This window comes from Helicoverpa armigera, chromosome 2 (genome assembly GCF_030705265.1).
Source record: "Helicoverpa armigera isolate CAAS_96S chromosome 2, ASM3070526v1, whole genome shotgun sequence".
In the NCBI taxonomy this organism is placed as follows: Eukaryota; Metazoa; Arthropoda; class Insecta; order Lepidoptera; family Noctuidae; genus Helicoverpa; species Helicoverpa armigera.
The window spans coordinates 3,541,713-3,569,340 of record NC_087121.1 but is presented as its reverse complement, the minus strand read 5'-3'; the positions used below and the strand labels follow the sequence as shown (position 1 = coordinate 3,569,340).

The following is a 27,628-nucleotide window of genomic DNA, read 5'->3' as shown; positions in this document are numbered from 1 at the left end:
TATCTTAGTCACCATTGGCTGTGTTTCGGATGGCACGTTAAACTGTAGGTCCCGGCTGTCATTAAACATCCTTGGCAGTCGTTACGGGTACTCAGAAGCCAGTAAGTCTGACACCAGTATAACCAAGGGGTATCGGGTTGCCCGGGTAACTGGGTTGAGGAGGTCAGATAAGCAGTCGCTTCTTGTAGAGCACTGGTACTCAGCTGAATCCAGTTAGACTGGAAGCCGACCCCAACATGATTGGGAAAAAGGCTCGAAGGATGATGATGATGTTTGTTTGTTTATTTTCATTAATTAGGCAATAACATATGTTCATGTCTTGACGTTTAGGAGTTTGTGCAAACGAAGTACTCCTAAAGTGTGCCAAAACGTGTTGGAATCACAAGGAAACTTTCCACCATTTGGACTATTTATTTCTAAAAAAATCCTTCTTTTCTAGGGTCGTGACTGATTCACAGCTTCAAGACAAGTTATTAATAAAAATCACACTCACCTCCATCAATTGTCTGATATATGTTCGGGATACCTTCCCTCACCCAAATAGTCTGATTAAATAATGTGAAACTGTTTTCCTTGACGTGATCGGCACTTATTTTTCCAAAGATTATTGTAATTGGCCTCGAAATCGCAGAATGAAGAGTATCTAAGAAGTGGAATTTTACTGTCGAATGATAGTCTCGTTTGCCTCATGATGACGCAGCATTAATGAAGGACTATAAAGTGTTGCATTTGTTTGTAAGGTCATTCATTCAGCACGTGTGGAGTTGAGACGTAACAAACAAACAGCACAATGGTGAAGGCACGCAAATACGTCGTCAAGAAGGACTTCGACGGTTTACCCAAACGTGAAGATTTCGAAATAGTTGAGTACGAGTTACCACCGATCAAGAATGGAGAGATTCTGGTCAAAGTTGAGTGGGTGAGTGTGGACCCGTACATGCGACTGGTCAAACCAAACCCTGTTCCGTACGATATACCTGCTTTTCAAGTCGGATTAGTAGTAGAATCGAAGTCCCCTAAATACCCAGTTGGAACCCGAATAGTCTCCCACAAAGGCTGGCGTGACTACGTAATTATTGATACAAACAAGCCTTACTCTGACTCGGAAATGTTTAGTCAACTGTACAAATTGCCCGACTTAAGCGGTTTTCCTAATTCTCTCGCAATCGGCGCAGTGGGCATGCCTGGTGCCTCCGCGTACTTAGGATTTTTGGATGTTTGTCAACCCAAGGCTGGTGAGACAGTGGTTGTGACGGGCGCTGCTGGAGCGGTCGGCTCGGTAGTCGGACAGATTGCTAAGATCAAGGGCTGCAAGGTCATCGGCTTCGCTGGCTCTGACGAGAAGGTGAAGTGGCTGGAAGAGATCGGCTTCGACAAGGCGATCAACTACAAGACTGCTGACATCAAGACGGCTCTGCAGGAAGCTGCTCCTAACGGTGTTGACTGCTTCTTTGACAATGTTGGTGGTGAAGTCAGTAGTATTATAATATATCAGATGAACCAAGGTGGCCGAGGAGTAGTTGTTGGAAGTATCAGTGCCTATAATGAAGACTTTAGTAACCTGCCAAAAGCCACTATGTTGCAATTTCCTATATTAGCGAAACAATTGAAAATTCAAGGTTTTTCCATAACGGAGTGTGATTTGAATCGTCAATTTGAAGCACATAAGGAACTTTCCAAGTGGATACGGAGTGGACAGTTGAAGGCCAGGGAGCACGTAACTGAGGGTTTTGAAAAACTTTATGACGCATTTGTGGGAATGTTGAAAGGTGAAAATTTTGGTAAAGCAGTTGTGAAATTGTAAGTCTATTATTAATTTAATAATAAATAAAAATTTAATTTGTTATTTTTTTTTTGTTTCAAATTAAGTTGATGCCTGTATTTCTTCGTAGTTTTTTGGTAAATGACCAAATGTAAGCACTTAAACACTGGTGCATTGGTCGAGGGCCAGTACAATTTGTATTGGAAATCGTAAAAATCTACCATGGGTTTAGCCCAAAATCATATGCTTTTGTACGGTGATTCGACAGTGGCACTAAAAACCCTCAGTAGGTTAGAACCTTAACATCTATGAGACGCAGCTACAGTCATACCTGTAAGGTACCATACCTAAGAACGAAAATCGAAGTAATAGTATCGTAATAAGGTCACACTCGACAGTCGAAACTAATTTATTTCATTAGGCCAACAGGGGGCGTCTTAGCTTTATGGTGCAGGACGCCTCATCTCAGAGGCACGCAGGAGCGCTCCGAGACTATGAAAATACATTGACATTACACCCGTGTTATGAAGCCAGGTGCAAAGGTACTAGATTTATGTATAGGCCTAGGAGCGGCAGATTTCAGAACAGAAACTGTCAGTATCAGACTGTTAACCATAGCTAGCTACGTCCATGCCCTGAACCGTAGTTTATGATATTTAGCTCGTCATCTTTTTCTATTAAGCGCCTTATACATTTTTCGAGCATATGCTCAGTTACCGCACAATATCCGAAAAAAAAAATCTGAATGAGACATTTGCATGAGCATCATTGGCAGTCGTTACGGGTAGTCAAAAGCCAGTAAGTCTGACACCAGTCTTAGCAAGGGGTATTGGGTTGCCCGGGTTACTGTGTTGAGGGCGTCAGATAGGGCAGTCGCTCCTTGTAAAGCACTGGCACTCAGCTACATCCGGTTAGACTGGAAGCCGACCCCAACATAGTTTGGGAATAAGGCTGGAGGAAGGACATTTGCGTGAGATGCTTTTAGTTGTCTACCTTGATTTATTTATATTTAAGTGAAGCAGTATGATATATTCCTAGTTTAATAATCATTCAACGCCTGCTAGAAAAGTTACTAAATGTCATAATCTACGTTGAGCAGATGGTTGCTGTTAGTTATTGTAACTAAACAGTGAACACCCATAAAGGAGGCTTTGTATAGAAGTGGAATCTAGCTTAATGGGACCTTATGGTGACTCAGCTTCAGCCTTCTCGTTCTGCATATATTGTCATATGCATCCTTGTAGTTAATTAGTAAGAGCATTGTTCTTTTTTTGTGTCCAAGAAAAAAGTCGGAGTTCAGAATAAAAAAATAAGACATGACCACTGAACCTGTCTTAAACCTAGTTTGATATTTATATTTATAATCTAATAATAATAGCGATTTTTCTTTTGACATTGAACTGTGTCCAAAGAAAGAGTTTATCAGTATTGTACATTTTTATCAGTCTGTTTTACATTTCATTTGATAATCGTTGACCTTCGAACGTGATTTGAGCATTGTATATGTACAGGACAAAGTCAAACTTTGATACCGTGTCAAACTGGTTTTGCTTGCTTATTTTTAAACATTTCCACTTTTTTTAAGTATTTTATTAGCAAGAAGTTTATTAGCATATTACAAGAATAGAATCTAAATATTAAAAAATCTTGAAACACATATCAGCACCTAACTTCTGCTATCTCATTGATGGCGCTTCCAATAATATGAAGCGCTATATCGCTCGCGTGATTCACGGTGACTTATCATTAATGAAGTATATAGATACTGCATAAGTCTGACTTGTTTGTAAACTCAGTCGCCCCGCACACCGCGCGAACGTAACACATCATAATGGTGAAGGCACGGAAATACGTCGTCAAAAAACACTTCGAAGGTTTACCAAAACGTGAAGATTTCGAAATAGTGGAATACGAGCTACCACCAATCAAGAATGGAGAGATTCTTGTCAAAGTTGAGTGGGTGAGTGTGGATCCATACATGCGTGCCTACAATTCACGATACCCCACACCGTACGACCAGTTTGGTTTCCAAGTCGGCTTGGTAGAAGATTCCAAGGACCCCAGATATCCAGTTGGGACCAGAGTCGTCTCCCACAAAGGATGGTGTGACTATACTATCATTGATCCCAACGACAAAAATCCTGCTGCCGGGCAAGTGTATAAGTTGCCGAACTTAAACGGTTTGTCGAATTCATTGGGAGTTGGCGCCGTGGGTATGCCTGGTGCCACCGCTTACTTTGGATTTTTGGAAATTTGTCAGCCCAAAGCAGGTGAGACAGTGGTTGTGACGGGCGCTGCTGGAGCGGTCGGCTCGCTGGTCGGACAGATTGCTAAGATCAAGGGCTGCAAGGTCATCGGCTTCGCTGGCTCTGACGATAAGGTGCAGTGGCTGGAGGAGATCGGATTCGACAAGGCGATCAACTACAAGACTGCTGACGTCTCCGCGGCGCTCAAAGAAGCTGCTCCCAAGGGAGTCGATTGCTACTTCGACAATGTTGGCGGTGAGCTCAGCAGTATCATTATCAACCAGATGAATGACTTCGGCAGGGTATCAGTTTGTGGCAGCATCAGTTCATACAACGCGGATCCTGCTAACGTGCCCAAGGCACCTATCCTACAACCTGCTTTAGTGTTCAAACAATTGAAAATCGAAGGGTTCCTTGTGTGGCGTTGGATGAACCGCCAGTCGGAGGCACATACACAACTTATCAAGTGGATACAAAGTGGTCAGCTGAAGCCCAGGGAACACATCACTGAAGGTTTCGAAAACATCTTCGATGCTTTTCTGGGAATATTGAACGGGGAAAATGTTGGAAAGGCTGTTGTTAAATTATAAGTTTTTTTATAAATTCTACTCATGTTGATCCAATGTGTTGATCAGTGACATTAAAGATCATGTTTTATGTTGTGTTTAATGTTTTATTTGTCAGGCTATTTAACAACCCCATGTAAAGACTTTATTAGGTACACAATGTTACGTCGGAAGATTTCCATACAACGAATTGCTAATTAATTTAACACGGCTATTCGTTCTCTCTTTGCATTTGGTCATCTAGTAGTCATTTCAGTTCAACGCAAATAAATCTAATAATACAACTCCATACTTCTGACCAAATACCTACCTATGTAGAATGTTTTTGCTTCTACATATGTAAATATATTCAAAAAACATTATGCAATAGAGTTTATTTACCATCTTAATGTAAACTGAACCGAATGATAAGTAGGCACCTAGTATGTCAGGCGATATGCAATGACCGGTCTTTAAATTGATAAATGGACAGACATCAAGCTATATTTGGAGTTAACAACAGGGTCTATTTGAATGCTATCTGTCGGTCACTGCGGTAACTACGTGACTTGGTATGAACGCTATACTTAGTACGTGTTACATAACATCCAAAGTTTACAATAACAAATATCTATCTATCTTTAATAATATCTCCGATCAACTCTACGGTATCTTATCTAATCGTTGTTCCATAATAATAATCTAAACAGGTAAATTGTAAAAATACAGTATTTGACACTATATTTTCCCGCGGTTTCACCTACAGTCAAGGGAACTTCACATACAGGGATGGATTTTATTTTTTACTTTCCTGGGATTCGTATTATTTCTTTACCGATATCAATAGCGCCACCTCCTCTTTTATGACCCTAATTCCTACCCCACTTCTTTTAGTACTTGTAACAAAGTACGTTCTCTTACTCTTATTGCTCACCTGAAACTGACTCCAGCAAAAAATCTTCTGTGCTATTTAGGACAGAAAAACCTATATCCAACATCGCATAATATCTACCTAATTCTTCAAATTGAAATAAATGTTTATCAATCAAGCACTCGATAATGTGATAATCTTAATTATCATTTATGTAAGCCAGTACCTACATAGGCATAAAATGCAAATCATTACAAAATTAGGTATGTAGGTATACTTACCTACTTATCATCAATAAAATTATGGTCCCAAAGCCACGCTAGCAACGCGTGTTTTAAGTAAATCTGCATACAAAAAGTGTTTGCATTATTTTTATCAGAGAGATTTTACCGAGTGTTACTTTTGTCAAAGATTACTATTAATACTAGCTTCCGCTCGCGACTTCGCCCGCGTGGTGTGTTGATAAAAAGTAGCCTATGTGTTAATCCAGGGTATCACCTGTCTACATACCAGATCGACCAGACCGAAATTTCAACCAGATCGGTCTAGCCGTTTTTGCGTGAAAGAATAACAAATATACATCCATACATTCTCACAAACTTTCACATTTATAATATTAGTGGTATGGGATAGTGGGAAGTGGAATTATAATATTAGTGGTATATAGGTAGTTATGTAATACTTTTGGTTTCAAGTGAAGTGTCTCGCATGACCTCGAACTTGACTGTACCAAGTGTAGACCAATGTCGGGTCATTGTCGTCCCCCGCAACGTAACTAGTAACAGATTGGGTAAAGTATACCTTATTATTATATACCCATCATCCCTGAATCTCCATTGCGGAAAAGAGCGTTGAAGATGGAACAAGTCATAGTTTCTTTGTCTCTCTGCTGCGGTTTCATGTGAAACGAGTCATTTTCCGGCTGTTTCACCGGCGTACTATGGGAACTACTGCCCGTAGAAGACCTGAAGACATTTGTGTGCCGGCGCCGCAGCTAATTTTTTCGAACAATACCTACCGCGAGTTTGGCCCTAAACTACCCTAGACTACAAGTTTGCTGAATGCCCTTTGAGGTGCGCGTCGAACTACAACCAACTACCAATCAAGACTGGCCTGTCGTCACTAGACGAACGGACGCGGCGAGCGACCCATTACTCACCGTCCACAGACTTACGCCTACTGCGGTCAGTGGTCTTAGGTCGCTCGTAGCGTCGTTCATTTCTACTTCTCCTATGGCCTACACTGGAATGTGAGGATCTCTCCCACAGACTAACTCTTTCTCTAACATGACCGCAGAAGGAGGCGACTAAGGACGTCCCATCCTCTCTCACACCTGACTAAGGCTTGAACCAAATCCAATGGGGCGCAAATGGACACGTCCGTCGTTGCTCTTCCCAGGTTGCAAACTTCTACCCAATGTGTGCCCCTTCATGTTGGATGCGTACCTGCCGCCAGCCGTCCTGTAACTAAACTGAATCTGAACAAATAATCTTTTTTATTAACCCCCGACGCAAAAACGACGGGGTGTTATAAGTTTGACGTGTCTGTGTGTGTGTGTGTGTGTGTGTGTGTGTGTGTGTGTATGTGGCATCGTAGCTCCCAAACGGATGATCCGATTGTAATGCGGTTTTTTTTGTTCAAAAGGTATGCCAGTCGGGAGTGTTCTTAGCTATGTTTGGTGGAAATCGATTCAGGTCTTCAAGGTCATCAGCTCGTTTGCTAGATGTGATAGGAATGTTACACGCTCAGTTTACTTGCAAGTATATGTGGGATCTGAAATTTGAAACACTAATGTCTTTTGGAACCACTAAGCTGGTCTGCTGTTAGGGCACGAAGATAGGAGACGTAACCCTGAACTGCCTTTTAGTAAACCCATCGAGTTTGGGCTCGTTGAATTTGTCTTGACGAGTTCTCTTCATGTTTCTGATTGACGAGAACCTGATGCTGGAAATGGGATGTGGCGGATGAAACCCTGGAATCTTCGTTAATCTTTATTGTTTCTCAATCTGTGCAATTCTCCCAGAGCCAGTTTGTCATGAGGATTGTTAAACAGCTTCCTTTGGCCCAAATCGCATATAACGACCCCATCTTAAGATAAAATAAATTAAATGAAAGAAGGAAAAATTAAGGAGCTCCTTTAAAAAGCATGAAATAAAATCCTTACTAATATTATAAATGGGAAAGTGAGTTTGTTTGTTTGTTTGTTTGTTTGTTTGTTCCGCTTTCACGCCGTAACTACTGAACCGATTGCTTTGAAATTTTGCAGACGTAAAGTTAGAAGTCCGGATTAAATAATAGGGTACTTTTTATCCCGAAAAAAAATAGATATTCCCGAGGGAAAACAAAAATATTGTTTGCTTGATGGATGGATTGTAGATGGCGCTGTGTGTCCAATATAACCGAATTCCACGCGGGCGAAGCCGCGGGCGGAAAGCTAGTTAAATTATAAATTTAAAAAAACCCCCGACCCAAAAAAAGTACGCAATAATTATGACAAGAGGTTAAAAACGCTAAAGCCTATAAAAAGCTAAAAATAACTTTTAACACTAGGTAAACTAAATTTTGACGTGTCGGGGGACCGCTTTCTACCTTCATAAATACTTACATAAATCAAATGATACCTGCCTAATTACAACATTCGTTTAAAAAAAAACACGTATCTAAAGTAATGGATTAGAGCGGTCCCCCGACACGACAAAATTTAGTTTACCTAGTGTTAAAAGTTATTTTTAGCTTTTTATAGGCTTTAGCGTTTTTAACCTCTTGTCATAATTATTGCGTACTTTTTTTGGGTCGGGGGTTTTTTTAAATTTATAATTTAACTAGCTTTTAATTTAATCAGTCATCTAAGTCTAAGGAAATAGGAGCCGATAACGTAAATTATCGATACTCTAAACCGCAGTAATTTATAGAAGTATGTACCTACTAATCATAGGTAGGTACTAATTAGGTATGTTATGATTACTTGCTATTTCATCAATGTACCTACACACACATATGCGTGAAATGCGTGAATCACATGATGACTGTGATCAATTTGTTAGAAAACTTCGACTTGATGAATGGGGCAAAATATATGGGTATGAAAAGAAGATTAACTTTATAGCATTACAGGAACCGGAGAATTATAGAAACAAGTCACCCCCTCACTTCTCAGGGTTTCAGGGTCGCCGCTGCCGATTGCAGAGACGAGGACACGGCGGTGCCCTTCCCAGGCAGGGCACACCTGGGCTTTGTGCTCCACCGTGTCCTCAGGGCTGTCCGTACAGTGGTGACACCCGGGCACCACCTCACGACCGATCTGATGCAGGTACCTCCCGAGGCCACCAGCCACCAAACAGAACTCAGAGTACAAGTGATTTCGATTCACACTCTGCAAACCATTTTCATCCTTGGAATGTGTTCTATGAGTCACGAACATTTTAAATAGATACATAAGTAATTACCTACCTATATGGGTAGATTCCTGGGTCCTAAAATATTTACTGACTAGCTTCCGCGGGCGGTTTCACCCGCGTCCCGAGATAATTACTTCCCGTAACTGGATGGTGATAAAAATGTCCTTTTCCTGGGTCTAAGCTATCTCCCCTCTAATTTTCAGCTTGAAACGGTTCATCCATTTTTGAGTTATAAAAGCAACTAATACGACTTTCTTTTATATATATAGATTATGCGGGAAAACCACGCTTATACCGATAACGTATAATTATGATATAAAAAACTGCTAACTTGTGACACATAACAGTATCCTTATCTCATTCATCGCTCACCCACCATTGGGAGTTACAGTGACAACGCACTACTGAGAAAACACATAAAAACTACGTTCTATTGTTTGTAAACTCAGTCACTCGACACGTTTCCTCAACGAAACATCACAATGGTGAAGGCACGCAAATACGTCGTCAAGAAAGTCTTCGAAGGTTTGCCCAAACGAGAAGACTTCGAAATTGTTGAATACGATTTACCACCGATCAGGAATGGAGAGATTCTGGTCAAAACTGAGTGGGTGAGTGTGGACCCGTACATGCGTGCCTACAATGCACGATTCCCGATTCCATACGACCAGTTCGGCTATCAAGTCGGTGTAGTTGAAGATTCAAAGGATCCTAGATTCCCAGTTGGCACCAGAGTTGTCTCCCATACAGGATGGTGTGACTACAGCATAATAGACACAAATGAACCCCAACCTCCAGCGGGAAAGGTGTACAAATTGCCAAACTTGCACGGTTTGTCGAATTCCTTGGGAGTCGGTGCAGTTGGGATGCCTGGTACTACAGCTTACTTCGCTTTTCTGGAAATTTGTAAGCCTAAAGCTGGTGAAACAGTGGTTGTGACGGGGGCTGCTGGAGCGGTCGGCTCGCTGGTCGGACAGATTGCTAAGATCAAGGGCTGCAAGGTCATCGGCTTCGCTGGCTCTGACGAGAAGGTGAAGTGGCTGGAAGAGATCGGCTTCGACAAGGCGATCAACTACAAGACTGCTGACATCAAGACGGCTCTGCAGGAAGCTGCTCCTAACGGTGTTGACTGCTTCTTCGACAATGTTGGTGGTGAAGTCAGCAGCTCAGTCATATACCAGATGAACGACTTCGGCAGAGTAGCAGTTGTCGGCAGCATCAGTTCGTACAATGAGAGTCCTACTAATATTCCCAAAGCTACCATTCTACAACCCGTCGTAGTTGCCAAAGAATTAACAATTGCAGGTTTTCGAGTTTGGCAGGCCCTTCACCGCCAATCAGATGCACATAATCCCCTAGTCAAGTGGATACAGAGTGGAGAGTTGAAGCCCAGAGAACACATCACTGAAGGCTTCGAAAATATCTACGACGCTTTTGTAGGAATGTTGAAAGGTGAAAATGTCGGTAAAGCTGTTGTTAAATTGTAAGTTCATTTTTCAAAATTGCTGTTATCTAGTCAAATAAGTGTTGTTTATTCTTAATTCAGTATTTTATTTAACTGTCATCCCACTTCTAATAAACCTGGTTCTCTACAATAACTGTGTCACGGTAGTTTCGTTGAATCAACATCACTAACTGGACCAGTGGTGATTAACCGATTAGAGCGTCCCACGATAAGTGAGTTCACTTTCTTACAAACGAGAATAAACGCTGACAGTGACAGAATATGTCGATATTAGTCGTTAAGGTTGTAGGAGACATTTACTTACAAGTTAAAGAGGGAAGTTTCTAGCAAAAACATACAAATAAAAAATACACTGAAATCTATCAAAAATTAATATTTAATTGTAAAACAAGGTCTGAAATGACGATATTACAACATGTTGCTTAATATTATTTATTTACGACAAGCTATCTTACTTACCTTACAGTACCTACCTACTACTATCGAAGTTCCGGAATTCATTTTATTTTAAGAAGTTTGATAAGCACTTTCTATCTTAAACCATTAAATATTTATCCTTTTATTGACGTCAAGCTTATCGAATCCAATCAACATAATTATTATTCTAGAAAACGTCTTGTGCTGTAAAAGATAATATTTTTTCAGTACCTATTTTGAAGGTCAGCAAAGAGCATTGGGACAATCAAAATTACAAAATCAGGCCCCTCTTCTCCACTGGGCAAAATGGGCAAGTGCCCAGGGCCCCGCGATCGAATGGGGCCCCCTAGTTCCTGCCAGATTACCAAATGATAACCGATATTTAGGTATTAAAAAATCTGATGATAATGACCAATTAAAAGAATGATAATGAACATTTAAAAGAATACTTAAAAAATGTTCAGAGTTAAAATGAAGCACCTAACTGTGTACAGAAAGTATAAAACCAATGTTTTAAACTTGTTTGAGTACTTTTGTGTTCCAAAACTCAAAAATTTCGCGCTCGCTGTGCTCGCGCCCTACACTTTACGGTGGTTTTCTCTAATTTCTTTAGACATCTTTTTGCGTCCCAAATGTCAAAAATTACGCGCTCGCTACGCTCGCGCCTTCTTCACTTTACAGTGGTTTTTTCAAACTTGTTTGGGTACTTTTGTGTTAAAAATCTCGAAAATTTCGCGCTCGCTGCGCTCGCGCTTTACACTTTAGCGGTAGTTTTTCTGGATTTTTTACATCTTTATCGCGTCCCAAAAATCAAAATTTAAAAAAATTATATCTTCGTTTTACAGTGCTTTTTTCAAACTTGTTTGGGTACTTTTGTGTTAATTCTGAATGATTTTACTACGTGAACATTTTGTCGTGTTTTTTTGGAAGGGATTTGCTCAATAAGTAGCCCTCCCCGGGTGCTACCCGATGCTACGCCGCCACTGGCGGAGAACGCTCCTTCTCCAAATTGAAACGAATAATAAATGAATTAAGAAGTACAATGCTTCAAGAGAGATTAACTAGTTTGTCGCTGATGTCCATAGAATGTGATATTCTCTCAATACCTACCATAGATTTTGAAGAAGTGATTAACGATTTTGCTCATCTTAAATCTAGAAGGGTACCTTTGCAATCAACGTACAGTTAATCTAAGGATTTTATGCTAAGCGAGTTACTTTTGTAGATTATTTTTTATATATCCTATTTCTTATAGTTAGTAACTAAATAAAAATAAATTTAGAACCTTGTTTGTCTATTTTCTTTATATATTATAACTAAATAGTGTTTTCTCAAGGTCATAGGGGCCCCAAGATCCTAATGTGGCCAGGGCCTCAAATAGTTTAAAGACGGCCCTGTACAAAATACCCTTTGGACAAACTTATCTTCCAAAAGTAAATTTTTCATGAGAGCTACCGAAGCTATTGCAGCTGAGATGTTTGTGTTCGTCGACTAGCTTTTACAAAAAGTCTTCGTTCAAACGCATAAAGAGATTTTCAACTTTTCGATGCCAACTAAGTGATTAGCTACCTACTAAACATGCGTGTGAAATCTTTTTTAACAAGCGATTTACGTAGTCCCCATTCTAGAAGCAATGCTTCGCGTGTAGAAACATAAAATATGAAATCGAATGACCTGTTCAATAGGAAATAACACAACGCCAATATAGGCTACCTACAATATTTTTTATAGATCCCAATCTTTTGCATACCTACGTTTTTAAAAGAACTGCCAAGATCTCAGCATTTTCAAAAGATTTTTTTATTTGTAATGAAAGACACTGATGACGACCTCAAGGATTTTGAAAGACCTTTTTAGGTCTTCTTAAAGAAGCTTCAAAACCATTCTGATAAATCTCACTGGGATTTTAATCTTACTTTTTCTGGGACAAGAATATGCCTCTTCAAATAGTAATAATAATTTCCTGACAAACACAAGGACTCCACAAAATGTATACATAACAATAATCAGTACACTTAGACATTAGATTCTCATTAACATTTTGACCACTTTGTACACAATATTATATGCTCAGGCCCCAACGCGTACCTAGGGTTAATTCAAATAATTTACTCTTAATTTTAATCATCTTTGAGCTTGAAAGACAATTTTTGTTGAAAAATGGATTGTTATAATAATTTAATAACGAATAGAAGTACTTATGATAATTTCTGTAAGCCATTTGTGACAATGACTGGCCTTATACGACGAATACATCAGAAAATTCAGTATACCTACGAATGTTTGTTACAAAGGGACGGGTTGCATTACATCATCCTCCGAGACTTTTTCCCAATCATGTTGGGGTCGGCTTCCAGTCTAACAATTCAGCTGAGTACCAGTGCTTTACAAGAAGCGACTGCCTATCTGACCTCCTCAACCCAGTTACCCGGGCAACCCGATACCCCTTGGTTAGACTGGCGTCAGACTTACTGGCTTCTGACTACCCGTAACGACTGCCAAGGATGTTCAATGACAGCCGGGACCTACAGTTTAACGGGTTGCATTACATAATACATCATAATTACGAATTATTTATTGACCAGATTTATGAAAAAACAAAATCAATTTTCAATATCATCTTACAGGCTCAAAGAAAGCTTCATCACATTCGAACCGATTTTTTAAATAATTTACAATCGCGAGGGGGCCCTTACAGATTAGTAAAAGTGTGTTAGTTCGTCGCATTCACGTGTTCACTCTCTTGGATGCTGAGGAATCTGCTTCGCCCTCACTGGCCTTCCTCTTCCTTTTGATAAGATGAGAAATGTCGGAGGCAGCGGGTTTCGGAGCTGATGATGAACTGGAACTAGAGCTAGGGCCCGCGCCATTTGACGTCGACGAACCTTCTCCGTTCGTGGAACAGAGCGTTTCGCGGACGCGTTTTATTGTCTGTGGAAAATGTGAAAGAGGTTCTAGTAGTTTGTATCTCTAGGATATTGCCATTTTATCCTATCATAGAATATTATTATTGAAGATGGAGCTGCAGCTCAACCTTTTCAGTATAACATATTTATGAGCACTCATTTAACAGTATTGTTGGGTTATTCAAGCTCGGTAACACCCTTTCGTCGACACTGTGGACGATCGGGAAAAAAAAGTGTTGCGTTCGTTCGCAGTGTCCATGAATGCTGGTTTTTATTTTTAAAATATAGAAATAAAAATAAAACATGTCATGGATTTTTAGTGTAAAATGGTTATTATGAACATGATAAGACCATTTTTTTATTTTCTAGTTAATTGTGTTTTAAAAGATCTAATATAATCCATTAAAACATTTAAAAAATCCAAACAAATATAAACCAGCATTCATGGACACTGAAAGAACGAAACTTTTTTTCCCGATCGTCTGTTGACGACAGGAACGAAAGGTGTTACCGAACAGGAATTACCCGAAATAAAAAGTAGAGTTCGTCAACACTGTGAACGAACGAAACTTTTTTTCCCGATGGTCAACAGTGTTCACGAAAGGGTGTTACCGAACAGGAATAAACCCGCTTGTGGTGAGGCTTGTTGATATTATAGAAAACACTTTATTTCAAGAGTTTTACTAGGTACACTTAACTACTGATTTGTTGAGTGTTCCATCATTCAATAACACTTTTATAAGTACCTGATACAAATCGATAAAATTTGTTTGAACTTTGGGGGAACTCACTGAGCAAATTGTGCAAAATGTATAAGGAAAATAATATAAAAATGAAGAAAAAACCATGAATAGAACATCAATGGCCATGATCACAAAATACTAAAGCAACATATCAACCACATGGCCATTCATGTATTGGGTACATCTGAAATAACACACAGGGTATAATTTTGAACAGATTTATTTCAAAATGTTGCAAAACACAATAGATTCATGGCCTTGTGGTAAAAATGTTGGCTTAAAACTAACATGATTGAAATAAAAAATCAGTACATTGAGCTTATATCTACGAGTATTAATTATAAGAGAAATAAATGCTGCTTGATTAGCTGCCAAACTGGCTAAAGGAGATTATATACCATCAGTCTATCTATTTACGTATAAAATGCAGGGCTTTTTCGTGTTCAATCCTTACATAGTCATACTAACATTACCAATTACAATATCACAATCAAGTTAACAGTCCTTAGATGACAACTTTCAGTCCTTAATTTCAGTTAATACTGGGTTCAATCAACTGTACCAGCTTTCTCAAATCACATATTCAACAATTTCAAAGCATAAGGCACACATTCATACCAAAATTTCCAAAAAATAATACTGATTATAATTAACACACAAACATTAAAATTAACAATCACAATATCACAAACGGTGGCATGATTTTAGCAATTTGGCACTTAACAATTTAGGAACAAATTCTTTTTTAAATTTTAAACTATCACAATGTCATGGAATGTCAACTATACTTAATTATACAAAGCTTTTTGAAATAAAGCTGTATACATACTTTATTTAATCATCAATACTTGCCTTCAGAATTAATTGTACTAACTACGGCATTTAGCTTGGTAGTTATAGAAAGGCATATGTTTGCAACAAAGAAGAGATTTCTGACTTAAGATTGACATTCGAGCTGACAGTGTGACCTTTCCTTAATGATCATGTTACGCAACATTTTTCTGGTAACCTCAATACATTCGCAGGGTCTTACCTCAGCCTTATAGTCCATCATATCCTGAATTTTCTCCTGTATTTCAGGCAGAAGTTCCTTTAGCTCCTTAATTTCTCCTTCCACAGAGTAGAATGGGTCTGCTGTAGTGAACTTCTTGACTGTGGCATCGTCGGTGACGGCTGCAGGGTTTTCTAGTGTCTTGATTCTAGTTTCTAGAATGTTCGCTGCATTTTTGAAGTGCGTGATCGCGTCTTCGAAGTTTGATGCCAGGGAGTTTGCCAAACCTGGAAGTAGAATGAAAGAATTGGTGAGAAACTTATCTATACTAATTACTACTTATAAAGCTGAAGAGTTTGTTTGTTTGAATGCACTAATATCAGGAACTACTGATCCGATTTGAACAATTATTTCGGTGTTAGATAGCCCATTTATCGAGGAAGGCTATAGACTACTTTTTATCCGGGTTCGTGCAGAGGTTCCCACGGGATGCCGGTGAAACCGCTGGCAGAAGCTAGTTTTGTATATAATGTTAAATATTATTTAGATAATTTTGTAAATATCATTTCTTACCAATTTGATAATGAGTCTCTGCAATACGCCTGTCGTCACTGCGGTAAAGTTCCTTCTGGAGATCAAGACAGCTCTCTGAAAAAACATAAATTTAAATTCAGTACAATAATATACAAACCCAGACAATACGCCACCGGCTGCAGCTTAGAGGAACCACATAAGCTATTGGGCTGGTACACTATCTTAATGGTAAGCTTATGGACCTGTAAGCAACCATAGTGTGTCAGTCCTGAATCTAACAAAAAAATTGCACACGGTTCGCTCGCAGCCTACAGTTCTTGCTCTTTATCTGTTGAGTACTCCAACTAAGCCTTTCAACTACTTTTTTGCCGCCCACGCATTAATGCCGAATCATCTTTGTGGTTCTGTTAGAAAAAAGGTGGAGTATGGCTGATTTAAAAGCTGACAAAAAAGAAGCTATGAGTACAATACTAACGCATGTCAGTAACAGCCTTGTCGTATGTCTCGCTCTCGAGCGCCACCTCGCCGAGCGCGAGGTACACGTCCGCCAGCTGCGCGCGGGACGCGTCGCCGCCGCCCTCCTGCACGCGGCGGTACAGGATGCTGCGGGCTAAGTCTGTAGGGGGAAAAGTAATATAAAGTTGGGTAAATAAAGCTTACTTAATATAAAAACACCTATTTCAAATGCTAATACAAAATATGTTAATATTCTTTGCAAAATAAACAATTTATTACATTTTGTATCAACACCTTACTTGTTTAGAATCAATAATTTTGGTAAATAGGAGAAATAGCTCATCTAGAATCAATTAAAACTTGGACAGATAATATCTAATAGCGATAAGACCGCCTGTTGTACTCACACACATTTGTTTGTAATGTCCTTGTTTATGTTTGTTTTGGTGTACAATAAAGAATATTCTATCTATCATCTTCAATGAAATCACAACAAAGAAATTATTTTATTGGTTAAATATATGTATGGCAAAAATATAAACCAACTACTTATATTAGGACCAGTTATGCATCATTTTGTAAAATTATAAGAAAAAAAAAATTGTATACTGATGTCAAGCAGCACAAAATACGGCATAGTTAATGTAAGATCTCTTAAAAAAATCTATAATTACAATGTTTTGCTGTTTGACTTACCAAGCATTTCCCAAGCAAGTTGCAAGTTATCAACATCATCTTCAGCATCGACATTCATTGCAGACTCGTCGTGTGCGTCGCCGTTAGTTGTTCCCTGTTCAAATAAAATCAGTAAAAATAAGCTCAAAATAATCTATTCAAACTTTACTGCAAAACAGCACATTTTGAACGACAGTCAGAACCAAACTACAGCTACAAGGGTTGATCAATTGCAACAATTGGTGTTTTGTAAATTTTTCTTAACAATGTTTTCAATGTTCTGTGACAGTGTTCATCCATTTTTAGAATTCTTAAATCAAATCAATTTTATTTGTTAACACAGTTAAAGTTAAAGGTCTCATTTTTAAATTACAGATTGCCATGATATGCCTGAAGTAGCACAAATATGCAATAAGCATAACATTATATGTATGAAATTTTTCTAATAAATTTATTATTATAGAAATTAGGCGAATGAAAAAAAAACAGACTTAAATGAGGAATTAACCATGTTATTACAAATGAATTGAGATTATTGAAATGAGAAAAAAAGTAAAATTAAAGTAGACCATAAATAGAAAGGTGATAAAACACATGTTTAACTCACAGGTTCCTCATTATCATCCTGTGCAGTGCTGCTGCCTGGCTCCTCTTCCTTAGTGGTGGACTCTGCTTCACTCTTCTCAACTTCTCCATTTGCCTTCTCCTTCTCTGGTTCGGCATGCTCATCTACTTCTGCCTCTGCTTCTCCATTTTCACCGTTCTCTTCTTGTTCTATGAAATGTGAACATTTAGTAGTAAAAATATAGTCAAATATTGGATAATATATTTTACCAAAATATTTCTTTCCTAGCCATTTTCAACAGTTTCTGTGTCTTGAGAAAAGAACTTCCTCTATCAGACCAAAATATAGCCAACAGTGAAATAATTTATTAAATCGGTTCAAAGATTTCAGAGCCTTAGGGCCAAACAAACAAATATATTTAAAATCGTCTTTGTAATACTAGTTTATAATCTCAAACTTTCTAAATCTCAAGTTTAGATATTCACAAAGTTAATTGCTGTAGCTTGTAAACAGACGTACCTTCCTCATCTTCTTCCTCCCCATCAGCATTACCAGACCCTGGCATGCCATCGCCAAGGACTCCACTCTCTTCTCTTGATAACCCAAGAAGAGCTTTACCATACCTAGAAGAGATACACAACATTACTAGCTGTTCCCTGCAGTTTACCCATTTAACAAAGGAATAACTTCCTGCACCTTGAAAAAAAGTGGCCTACCTGTTTTTTTATGTATTTATTACAGTACAAAGTAGTTCTTGTATTAAAGAGTAACAAACATCAGAATTGTCTCAATTTTTAATATAATATGAGTGTGATACAATTAACATCTTTTGCAAACCATTGTGCTCAAACTAGTAAAACAGCTAACTTTTTTATCACCCCACTACTGGAAAAAGACGTCTTCTAAAGATGGAACAAACACCATATTGTAGCAGAAGAAATTATTAATAAAAATGTTGCAAAATTCATAACTATTTACATTCAATTATAAGTTTTTTTTTCAAGATTTACTTACCATAAATATGCCTCAGCGCACTGATCGGCAGTGTCTCCGTGTTCCTTAGCGAGTCCTTCACAGGCCTCGGCAAGGGTGCTGGCTGCCGCACTGAAGTCTCTCACAGCCAGATGTCTGCGGCCCGCAGCCAACAGTTCCAAAGGGGATGATGTGGATACTTCTGATACCTCAGTCATCTGTATATACACAATGGTGTTTTGTTTTTATTGGAATAATAATTAGGTATGGGTTGTATGGCTACCATTTTGCCTGAGTAACTGGGTTGAGGAGGTCAGATAGGGCAGTTGCTCCTTGTAAAACACTAGTACTCAGCTACATCTGGTTAGACTGAAAGATGACCCCAACATAGTTGAGAAAAAGGCTTGGAGGATGGGTAGTACGGATAACATTTAGATCTTCATGGGAATGTTGTAGGTAGGTTGTTGTTTCAATGTAATTAAGAGGTTTTTCTTTAGTATTTTACTGGTGTTTAGTAATGTAGACTATACAATTGAAGGCGTTTGTAGTGAGACAATGAGTACCTACTTGGTGATGTCATAGAAAACTTTGTGATAACTCTATTGTGCATTCATTAGTGTGGATACACTGATGAAAGGTACGTATAGTTAATTTGTACCAACTTTATGTCTGAACACAAAGAGAAAACGAGTATTCGGACAAGTCGTCTGGTTTTCTCGCTAAACCACTCAATGAATGTCAATTATAGGGCATTGTACCCCACTTCTAGCCGCAATAAAACCGTTTTACTACACAAACTAACGAAGACCTTACGGTGAAAGACACATTAACTTTCTTTTCTCCATTTCCACGATGTAACGGTCGGCGACAGTATAACAATACCTACATCAATAAATACAATAGACGACTAGCCAATTCCACGTGGAACGGCAAACAATTTTGTTTTAAGCCGCAAACAACGTAAAAATAACACTAAATAGTATCATTTAAAGTTGAAATGATATAGTTTAGTAGAGAAAACTAACATTTCAGTGCAAGAACCGCGCCAAAATGTTAGATTCCGCAATCGATGAGTAAGCATGTTGCAGTGAAATCTGAGGTCAATACTTACTTTTGCGGTTTCTTTCACGAAGTACGATAATTCTAACACAAAATAACGATTAAATTAAATGCAAAAACCATTAAAAGTCGAATTAATGAAAGCGTGTCGCACTCCGATTCCGTTTGCTTGCCGTTTAAAACAGATAAAAAAAAACTCAATTGAAATGAATTTGACAGATATGTCAAATCAAGCAGTTGTCAAAAGGCTAGCTGTTCTATGATGTTAGTAGTCTATGATGTGTTTATGGTGTTATTCCCGCGCTTTATTAGCCGGATATTTACCGCGGTTATTTGAAAAAATATAATTATGTTCAACAAAATGCAGAATGATTTATTACTTATCCAAATGTTATTCATAACTTTTATCTTGTGCTTATGAAACTTAATATATAGGAATTTCATTCTTAACGAATAAAAGGAAATACATTTAAGAAAGAAAAAAAGAAAATTATGAGAGCTGATTTATTTCTCTTAGCGGAGCAATAATCAATTAGGTAAGCCGTGCACGTTATACTTACTGTTTTATATATTCTAACTGTGTACCTTTCATCTAAAACTTTAATTCTTAGCACGAGTTATTTATTATACATTGTTGCGCAACTATTTAACAGCAAACATATGGTTGATGTATAATAATTTTGAGATTTCCATATTCAAAAGAAAAAGCTGAGTGACTGATTGAACTTGACATTTTACAGGGGGCTATATAGGTACCTACTAATCTTCCGCTTTTAATTAGGTGCTTAATGAATAACGTCGATATATCTAATTAATGACAGTGCAGCTTGCATCGTGTAATGACACAGGGTGGGTTGCTATCGACGTTTCCCCCGCCCAACCCAAAGCGGTCACCCGCCCAATCAAACTTTAGTAATGTTTGCGCATTATCGAGATACTTATCGATAAATTGGTACATAAGGATATGTTGGATCTATCGATACTTTGACTTTTTATATTTGAATTTAGGTTTTTTTATCATAATTATCCACTATGCAGAGTAGGTAGGTACCTTTTCTTGTCATTATTTTCAAGAGTATCAGCGTGTCTTACATCCCCAAACCTAACATTAATACATACCTAAATATGCTGTTTTCATTTGCCTACTGATGGGAAAATGCCAAAATCAATTAATTTTATAACAACAAAAATGTGTGTGAGTAATCAATATTTTACGCAGCAAACTAAACTCCTAAACAGCAACCACAAGTGGATATACAATCAATGTTTACCAACTATCGATAAAACAGTTTTCCCTAGCGCCAGCACTACGTACCGCTTCATTTTCCCACTTTCCCTCAGTTTGTCTGCAACGGGTGGACCGGCAACTCGTGCTTACGTGCTTAACCCTTCGCGAACCTATTACAACCCTTTATTGACATACCAATCACGCGATATCTGAATAAAAAGTTTTCCTGGTCTGTTTAAAAAAATGTGACAAAAGACTGTTGTATTTTTTCTGTGAGGTGGTGCGAACACATTAATGTGAGTCTTTTTAAATTAAGTATTATGTTTATAAGCCGCTTTTTTATATTAAAAATATTTATAACGATAAAAGCTTTTGTACCTACTTGTAAAAATACTTTGTTTTGAACCAGCACTTTGGATATCGCAGGCAGCTTTTATCTATTGAGTATCATATACCTGCCCTATAATATGACACCTCGTAGGTACATTGTTGTAAGTACTTTCATAGTACAAAACACCTCTGATAGATTAAGGTCGTTCAGTGAACCCATACGATTTATATTGCCTAGTTTCCTAAACTGCTCGCACACTGGGTAAACTAATTACCTACTACCAGGGTACTTTTTTAAATTAACACCTAAACTCATTCGTTGTAATTCCACTACAATTATCGGTATCACTATCTATTCTATGGTTAATTACTCAAATGACCTTTGTTGAAGGTTTGCTTAGGTACGCAACTATGTATCATTAAGCAAATACGACCTATATAGCAGATAGATACTTCCTCCCTCTATTGTCGATTTTTTGGGCGACTAAGATATAACGCACTTATATAACTTCATCCTTTTCGTTGCCGGAAAATGTGTCTCTATTTAGGCAGCTATATGTGTATAATATACAAACACCCTGAATACCCTAATTACCAGACGTGCTGTAGCTAATACTTATTGACTAGCTTTCACTGGCGGCATCGCTCTTTTCTGATTCTACCGTTCAAATAATCCCCAGCCTACATCACATTTTTATTTAAAGTTGGCGCCGAGGCATGTCTTTTTCATTCGATAAAATAGGACTCATGGGACATTTTAAGTAGAAAATAAATTGGACATGTGTTTTCGAACGCAACAAAACGGTATTATTCATAACCATTTTTCAAGCAATTATGGTACATAAGTTCGACTCCACTACATCATCAGCCTTTTTATCGTCCCACTACTGGGCAAAGGCCTCCTCTCACAGCCTAACAAAAGCCGCTCTACACAACACACTAAATTAGATCTGAAGAATGTTGAAATTCCGTAGCAAAACATAAAATAAATAGGCGTGCACACCACAATTTGCGAACGTTACCTTTACCTTTATAACTCACAAAGATATATTATTATGTTTATACTTGGATAGGCAGGGTAACAGAGAACTTGGACAATTTATTACGGTCTGAACAAAAGATGAGCTGACAGAGGTTTGAAGTGTTAGAAGAAAAATACAAAGCCAATAGGTTGATATGCCTACAATAAATAAAATCATCCATCTTTATGATCAGCTGGCTTATTCGCTAACTTTCGAATTCTCGGATGTCAACTGGCCTCAGTTGTCATCGGAACTTTGATGTCAACCGATAAGTTCAAAACATTGGTATTCTGTATCGCATGAAGTGGATATCGGTGGATATCGTTACACGGTTGCTGACGCCAAAACTACGATGACAATTTGACAGCTCTATTTTTTTATCCATTATCCATTATGTCCACTGGGCTTACGGAATCGCAATATAACGTTTATCGATACAGAAACAGCTGTCAAAATGAGTCATGGTGGATATCAGCCTGATGACGTCATCTCATTTGGTAACTGGCGTTAGCGAATAAGAAAATAGCTGTTTGACAATTTACTAATGTACACTTTACCAATTGATGATATCTGCGAGCTGTCAGTGGAGTTAGCGAATAAGGCTACAGGAGGCACGTTTTTGTGGTGCCTGGCAGTCATTTGAACAGTCTTTATGGGTAGTCAGGAGCCAGTTACTTTGAAAACTTGCTCTTCTAAGGGATATCGGTTTGCCCTGGTAACTGGAACTAGTAGAGGTCAGATAGGTAGTTGCTCCACGGAAAACAATAATCTGTTATCCACATAGTGATCTTGATGTAATGAGCCATCGTTTGAAAAGTAGATAAAGAAACACATTTGTGTCTCCTAAGCTACTGTTACAGTATCCTACCTGTAAGGTATCATCATTTTAATACCACCTTGACATTTAAGGAAAATATGTAGGTCCACTACACTTGCTGAAAGCAATATATTTCGGCCCCACACGGACAATTAAGCACCACACGATATCCGCAATAGTTGCAAATACTTGAAGGGAAAATAAATAACCCCAAACATATACACTTCAGCATTTCTCCCCTATATAGGCGTGTTTTGGCATTAGGGTGAAACATTTCGTGAGCGTGCCAAGAATATCAAAAATCAGCACTTCCAAATAAGTAGGTTATGAATGTAAGGGATTAATTTTACCCCAGTAAAATGTGATTACTCCTGTAATAAAGTTGGGCCAATTCATCAGACTTATTTTTACTCGTCTGACCTAAAAGTCAGAACATCACTCTTCGGCTTACGTTATTACAAAAAATAGCAATAAAATTCTCGTCGCGCCTCTGCCCCTATGAACAAAATGTATGAATTATTTTGTATTTTCTGAAGTGTAAACGCGTTTGTCACACGCAATATCGGATTAGAGTGAATATTTTCAACGAATTTTATATTCAACATGCGGCTTTACTCGAGCAGGGCTTTGGTGCAGCTGGTGTTTATTATTATGCTTTACATTATAACATACCTACATTCCTATTTGTACTGTGATTTACGACTGCTTTAAGTATTCATTTTCTTGTCAAAGCTGTCTAAAGGGAAAACTACATTCTGAACCTAAGTATGTTTTCACACAATAGGTACAATTCTAGCCCGAGATAGCATTTCTTTATTAACATTTTCTGATTTCCTTACAATAGCAAATCTATCCACTTGCAAAAGGGCATACAATCCTCTCAAAAGTTGCCATTTCCGAGCGTCTTGTACTGTTTATGACCACTATTCTGACCTTTGCTTCTGACCCAACTGTAACATCTCGCCCGGAACGATAAACAGACGGTTTATTATGAGTATTTCCTTTGTTCACAACGAAATGAGTAAACACAAGACACAAGTCTGACCGGGAGAGGTATAAGGTTTCTTTGTTATTTTTCTCAGTATTGTTATTTTTCTCTCAGGTGAGGAGTATCGTCTCCTCGGCGACCAGATGATCAGTTTTAGTGTTATCGGGAGCGAGAGAAGGCCACAAAAATTGCTCCCCACGGCAGTCCAGCTCGCGCGTACATCGCCTACCACAAGCTCGGGACAGGCATGGAGGCCCAGACCGCCACGCCGCAAACCGAGTGCGAATGTGGTGTGCACCCCTCAGTCTTCTATCTACTGGCCACCTTGCTCCTCACCAGGTGAGATCAATAACTTTCTAAATTAATACTTTATATATTACCTACGTATGTCCGCATATTTTGTCAGGCAAGATTAATAGCAAACGCAGCATAGGACGGCTAGCAACAAGGTGGTCAGATGACAAGCATACGCATAGGCCAACAGGCATATGACTTTCGGCAGCGTTTATTTCATAACCACTACAAGAACAGCCAGTTATAAATATTTCACACTTTACAAAGTAATTATAACAGGCTTCATATAGCCTGTTTCAAAAAGTCTTATGATTGATGAGTTTAATCACGGCCACCTTTTTCAAATTGAAGTTAACAAGATCTCTCATCTCTATGGATCTAAGGGTTACCTAGGTCTTGTCTACCTATTCAATCAGGGAATGTTGATCTTCGTGACTAAACATTTCTACCAAAGAAAACCCATCAACATTTGATAGTTAACGCAAGAATTAAATAGAAAGTATAAAACAAAGTAAAAAGAGATATTCAAACCATCTATTTTATCATTATTAAATTATTTTGTTATTTGTTTGTTAGTTTGTTATCAACAGCTGGTGGGTTCTCAACACAACTTAAGGGATTAGATAATAGGTATACAAGGAGACCCTATTCCTAAGTTGTTGGCAACCCTCGTTAACTAGCGTCCATTTACCGACGGATTGATGATAAATAAGTAGCGACAAACCTTATGTTAGTTAATCGTTTAACGACTACGAACTTTTGTTAAGCAAACCTTTTTATTTAAATTCAGTTCAGACTGAATCGCTCAGCTTTACAATAGTGAGGTTCTGTTTAGAATTACAAATATTTATTTACCTTTCTAACAAATCTGTTTCGGGTCTATTCCATAAACAACATTCATTGAGTGAAAAGGTACACATTCAGGTACCGCGAATATTTTGAATATGGAACCGATCGCATGATACAAACCAATTTGATGTAGATCTCCGTCGGATTAGCTCATAAAAATGTGTTTATCGAACATAAACATCATTCAACCGACATTTATTATCGTAGATACAAAATACGGAACATAAATAACGTCAAAAACTCGGAAAACGAACTAATTGGGAAATATGGCAATATTCATCTTGCGACAGACGTGTTCGCTAAAATTGCCACTCGACGCCCGCCGCCTCAGAAATTTAATATTTTTTCATAAAAGAGGACGAAGAAAAACGAGTTTCACGTTGGTTTAAAAAGAAAGTTAAATCTTTCAAAGGAGCGCAAAGCTTGAATCAAGTTTGATAAAAATAGAGCTTAGAGACACGCTACCCTTTTCGCCTTTACTGAAAGCGGATAGTGAACGAGCGTAAGCTCTTTGTAAAGCCTGAAATTGATTGCAACGATTGTTTTTAAATTCGTTTGTACCTGCTTGAGTATTACTAACGGAATTTAAAACGAATTTGTTTCACTGACGATTTATAGAGCAGATTTAAACATGAAGAACTTAAATGTAATGTCATTTTGGCTTTTGGCTACAACTAAAGTAAAAGGTTTAGGATTTAATATCAATATTATGGTAACCAGTGGGCGGCAATTCGCTGATATGATGATGACGATGACTAAGTACCTACCTATATGTAGTTGAAACTCTTTCACTTTTTACAAACGTGATAACCAAGTTTTTTTTTTATTCTCCGTCCAAATATTCCGAATCAATATCTCTTAGCACTTAGTCCCATATTGTTACCTTCCAACAATGACATAACCCTTCTACGCATAACTGGCTAACGACAAACATTGAAAGGAAAGTTCCTAGCATTCAAAGATTTCCTCTTTTTCTTTATTGCTCACTGGGGCAATACCCATTTACATACATTTCCTTAAAGGAACAAATGGATTGACATAATCATAAATCTTATGTAATAAATAAGCTCCTAAAGGAATTTCTGTGTTGTGAGGAAAACATAAGTTTTGATGTAAAGATGGAATATGGTGATAGATCGGCAAACAATAGCGTTGTTGGTCAATAAAAGAGTAACTAACTTTGTAAAACTTCTTCTTCACGTAAGTATGTAATACGTAGGTCTATGTTGTAAATATGTATACCTAAGCGTTTAACTCGTTGTAACAAACAACATATTTTCATTACGCCGTATTTGACCTATTCGGTCAATAAGTCACACACGATACGGTCATACAAAATGGTTCCCTGTGGGAAATGAGCCACAAGTTGAAGGACGTAGCCATAGCCATATACCTTACGGCTTTTTACCTACAAATACCTATTTAGATAGTAACACGATGGGTAGAGGAAGGTATTTGAAACGGTAAGAAAATCGTAGTTTTCAAGGTACGGATATCTACGTGACTTTAATCAAAGTAGAAAACGTCGACAAAAAAATACAACAAAGAAAAAAACACAATACAACGTGATATTTCAAATCCCTTTGCTGAGGATAAAATCTACGTTTGAGAACTGCGAAGGACCTTAGAGAATTTAACCAACCGGAGATGGTACCTATTGCCATACCTTCCCCTTTGTAAAATGTACCTCGTATACGTTCACAGTCGTATGTAATAAGTATTTAGTGTCAAGTATGTTATGCTTGTGTTTCTGATTGTTATTGTTTATTTTTAGATAGGTACTTAGCAGATATTATTACAATGCACATATTATAAGGAAGGTACCAGTACCAACATGCATTTGTTCCTATACTCCATGTAACATATTTCAAACAAAAAAATTGACTCCTTTGTACTCCTGGCAGCTCAGGATTGTTACACGCTCTAAGGTACCAACATCTATTCAAGCATAATAGGCACAAACAAATGTGGCATTCTAGTAAAATAACGCTATGTTTGATAATACGATGGGTCTGAATCCACATGAAAGCGAGTGTAAACAGGATAAAACAAAAGACGCGAGACTACGACTCACGCTAACGCCAAATTGACAGTATGAACATATTGACCGAACGTGCCTAATAATGAAAGTCAGGAAAGTCTGTACCTAAATTCTTTTTAGGAAAGACTTTTCTTGATAAGGGTCAATTCACACTGAAAGAGCAGCGGCCGGCAGCGGCCGTAAGAGCACGGAAAATGTAAGAGCGCGGCGCCGCGCGGCCCGCCGCGCTCACGCTCAATCCCTTGCAATTACGGCCGCTGCCGGCCGCTGCCGGCCGCTGCTCTTTCAGTGTGAATTGACCCTAAATCGTCTGGATTACGTACCTGGTTAATTTGAGTAAACCGCTTGACTGCAAATCGAAAATGCTTAAGATGCCTGTGATATGCTTGTGACGTGAACGCGTAAAAGAATTTTGTTACAGTCACATAAAAGAAAATTTTCATAGGTATGCATG

At 38.2% G+C, this 27,628-nt stretch overlaps 5 protein-coding genes across 5 annotated transcripts in view; 4 read left to right on the top strand and 1 right to left on the bottom strand.

Annotated features, from left to right (window-relative positions):
* The first annotated feature begins 741 nt into the window (after window positions 1–741).
* On the top strand, window positions 742–1,843 carry LOC110372096 (prostaglandin reductase 1). The gene has a single exon (XM_049843988.2). The coding sequence runs from the start codon at window positions 791–793 to the stop codon at window positions 1,802–1,804; it is 1,014 nt and encodes a 337-aa protein (XP_049699945.2). The 5' UTR covers window positions 742–790; the 3' UTR covers window positions 1,805–1,843.
* A 1,691-nt stretch (window positions 1,844–3,534) lies between these two features.
* Window positions 3,535–4,672, top strand: LOC110372056 (prostaglandin reductase 1). Its single transcript, XM_021328575.3, has one exon. It carries the CDS (start codon window positions 3,594–3,596, stop codon window positions 4,596–4,598), a length of 1,005 nt encoding a protein of 334 aa, XP_021184250.3. The 5' UTR covers window positions 3,535–3,593; the 3' UTR covers window positions 4,599–4,672.
* Window positions 4,673–9,176: 4,504 nt separating this feature from the next.
* On the top strand, window positions 9,177–10,363 carry LOC110372083 (prostaglandin reductase 1). Its single transcript, XM_049843991.2, has one exon. The coding sequence runs from the start codon at window positions 9,305–9,307 to the stop codon at window positions 10,307–10,309; it is 1,005 nt and encodes a 334-aa protein (XP_049699948.2). The 5' UTR covers window positions 9,177–9,304; the 3' UTR covers window positions 10,310–10,363.
* Window positions 10,364–10,645: 282 nt separating this feature from the next.
* Window positions 10,646–19,796, bottom strand: LOC110372052 (histone-binding protein N1/N2). Its single transcript, XM_064037705.1, has 9 exons — window positions 19,658–19,796; window positions 18,589–18,764; window positions 18,094–18,197; window positions 17,617–17,783; window positions 17,031–17,124; window positions 16,354–16,494; window positions 15,918–15,992; window positions 15,387–15,631; window positions 10,646–13,635 (listed from the first exon to the last, which is right to left on the bottom strand). Exons 2-9 carry the CDS (start codon window positions 18,762–18,764, stop codon window positions 13,432–13,434), a joined length of 1,206 nt encoding a protein of 401 aa, XP_063893775.1. The 5' UTR covers window positions 19,658–19,796; the 3' UTR covers window positions 10,646–13,431.
* A 1,154-nt stretch (window positions 19,797–20,950) lies between these two features.
* Window positions 20,951–27,628, top strand: part of LOC110372075 (uncharacterized) — a 45,981-nt gene continuing 39,303 nt past the window's right edge. Inside the window, exons 1-2 of the mRNA XM_021328599.3 lie at window positions 20,951–21,129; window positions 24,105–24,329. Coding sequence (XP_021184274.1) covers window positions 24,238–24,329 — 92 coding nt within the window. The 5' untranslated portion in view covers window positions 20,951–21,129; window positions 24,105–24,237. The remainder of the gene's footprint in view (window positions 21,130–24,104; window positions 24,330–27,628) is intronic.